The sequence below is a fragment of the Physella acuta genome, unplaced genomic scaffold, assembly GCF_028476545.2.
Source record: "Physella acuta isolate Inbredline_101_S28 unplaced genomic scaffold, ASM2847654v3 ptg001177l, whole genome shotgun sequence".
Classification (NCBI taxonomy): Eukaryota; Metazoa; Mollusca; class Gastropoda; family Physidae; genus Physella; species Physella acuta.
The window spans coordinates 108,859-111,612 of record NW_026732694.1 but is presented as its reverse complement, the minus strand read 5'-3'; the positions used below and the strand labels follow the sequence as shown (position 1 = coordinate 111,612).

At 33.5% G+C, this 2,754-nt stretch overlaps 1 protein-coding gene across 1 annotated transcript; it reads right to left on the bottom strand.

Moving 5' to 3' along the window:
• Positions 1–780: 780 nt before the first annotated feature.
• On the bottom strand, positions 781–2,220 carry LOC131956808 (ankyrin-1). The gene has a single exon (XM_059321408.1). The coding sequence runs from the start codon at positions 2,218–2,220 to the stop codon at positions 781–783; it is 1,440 nt and encodes a 479-aa protein (XP_059177391.1).
• Between the last annotated feature and the right edge of the window lie 534 nt (positions 2,221–2,754).

Sequence of the window (2,754 nt, the reverse complement as noted above, 5' to 3'; positions counted from 1 at the left end):
ATATATATATATATATATATATATATATATATATATATATATATATATATATATATATATATATATAGGCTGCGTTTCTGTGCTCAGCCACGGAGACTCTTTTGAAATGTACCGATTTGAGGAAAAAACCAAACCAAACAGAAACACACACACAAAAACCACAAACGAAAGCACACAAAAAACGTAATCACAAAGACAAAAGACAACGCAAGCTCTAACGTAACAAAAGAAAACACAAACACAAAAGAAAATACAAGCACAACGCAAATACAAATACAAATACAATGCAAACGCAAACACAAATGTAAACGCAACATGCATATACAAACACAAACGCAAACAATAACGCATAACATAAACACATACTTAAATGCAAACATAAACGCATAGTGTCCACAGTCTAGCCCTAGGCGCCTAATCGCACCTTGCCGGCGGAACCGTCTGATTCAATTTCGACTATAATACCCCAAAATATCCATAGACTATCCAAAAATAATGCTCTCCGGGAAAAGCGTTTTAATAACAAGCTTTTAGGTAATAATGCACCAAAAAGGAGAAAATAAATTATACACTACTATTTAAATAACTTTAAAGAAAAGAGTGGGTCTCTTCCTAAACATTAGTAAAGGTATCAAATAGGTACTTAAGTGACCCACGCTTTTCTTTATAGTTATTTAAATAGTAGTGTATAATTTAATTTCTCCTTTTTAGTGCATTCTTACATAAAAGCTTGTTATTAAAACGTTTTTATGAGAGAAAAAAATTGTTTCTTTTTTAGTATTAGTTTACGGTTAAATATTTTCCTTTACCTTCAATGGATTCTGTACTGTTTCTTGTGTCTTGAGTTTTAAAGTTGTACCTTTCGACTAATGGCGTACTTTGTATAGGGAAGGGGTTGTTACCGACACTCCAAGAAGACTTCGTTTTCCCTGAATTAGAATAAGATGTTCCTCCTATGTTGTTAGTTAGGTCATTTTTTATTTGAAGGAGAAATTCGACAACATCAAATTTCTTTTTCTTTATCGCCATCCTTATGGAGGTTTGTCCGTCGAGTGTTTTTTGGTATATGTTAGCGTTTGCTTGAATCAACATTTGAACTATCTTCAAACTACCTTCAGCCGCAGCAAAGTGTAGAGCAGTGCGGCCATTAAAGTCGGATGCGTTTACGTCGGCGTTGTGTTGTAAAAGAGCTTTAACGGCGGGGATACATCCACGTTTAGCGGCTGATCTAAGAGCCGTTACACCTTCCTTGGATTCTGCATTAACGTCAACATTAAGCCTAATTAATGTTTCAACGACTTTCTCACTTCCATTGAAGCTAGCTATAATAAGTGGAGTATTACCCTTTTTGTCGACATGGTTTTCGTTAGCCTTATATTTATGTAATAATAATACAATCTCATCATTATTTATCTTACAAGCAAACATCATGGCAGTCCATCCATTCTCGTCTGTCAGGTTGCTATCAGCGCCGTTAGCTAGAAGAAGTCTGAGTATCGGCAGGCATCCAGCTTCAGCCGCAGACATCAGAGGAGTTTTCCCATTAGTACCAGCCAGGTTTACGTCTGCATTGTGGTCTAGAAGTAGCTCCACTGCTTTTAACTGCGAGTTTTTGCAAGCAACTATTAAAGCAGTATTTTTTGATTTTATAAAGTCAATCTCCTCACCATGTTTAAGTAAAGTTAGAATTATCGTCAAATGTCCATTTTTTGAAGCCTTCATGAGAGGGGTATAGCTTTCTATATCCAAAGGAAATCCAAACACACACGAATTATACTTGAATAATAATTCCACTACATCAACATAACCTTTTTCACAAGCTTTTAATAATGTTATATAAACACTTGCATCATTTTGCGTCTTTAGATGGAATTTCTTTAAAATAATTTTAACAATTTTAATATTATTATTATCAGCTGCAAGCATAAGTATATTTTTTTTTGCATTATTGAATGTGTCAGTTATAGCATTGCGCTTCAAAAGCAAGTTAAATGTTTTTACATTTCCTTTCTCAGATGCAATCATTATTGCCGTGTTTCCTTCAATATCTTTCAGATTTATTGAAGCTCCATTTTTAAACAAAAAATCACAGATGTCATAATGGTCATTAAATGCTGCTAACATCAATGCTGTTCTTCCATTGCTGTCAGTCAAATCTAAACCCCTGTATTTTTTTATTAACCATTCTACAGTTCTGTAATGGCCATTCTTTGATGCCATCATTAAAGCTGAATGTTCATTATTATCTATAGTGTTTAATATGCCTACATAAAATGTATCATATTTTTCAAAGGTATTTTTATATAATATTTGTAAAATATGAGTGTAACCCTGCGAAGCGGCAAGTAAAAATGCTGTTTGGCCCTTTTTATTTTTTTTGTATGGATGTATGCCTTTTTGAGGATGTGCTAGTATGAACTTCACAACTTTTGCGTGTCCATTGAATGCAGCAAGAATCAATGGATTGTTTCCATTAACATCCTTACAGAATTTCTTGTGCGCAAGATGGAACGTTTGCTTTACTTTTTTAATATCTCCTGTAGAAGCGGCTGACAGTAAAATATCATTTACAGACATGGTTTATTAATTTTATTCTTGCACGATTTCATAACACGCGGCTTTCTATAACTGGAGATGATGCACTGTGTGTACATGAAAAAAAAGATAAATAATTAAGTCCAAAACCTAAGAAAAATAGGCTTGAATGTAATGCCAAATACGTTTATACTTATATATCAATCTTAGAGATATATT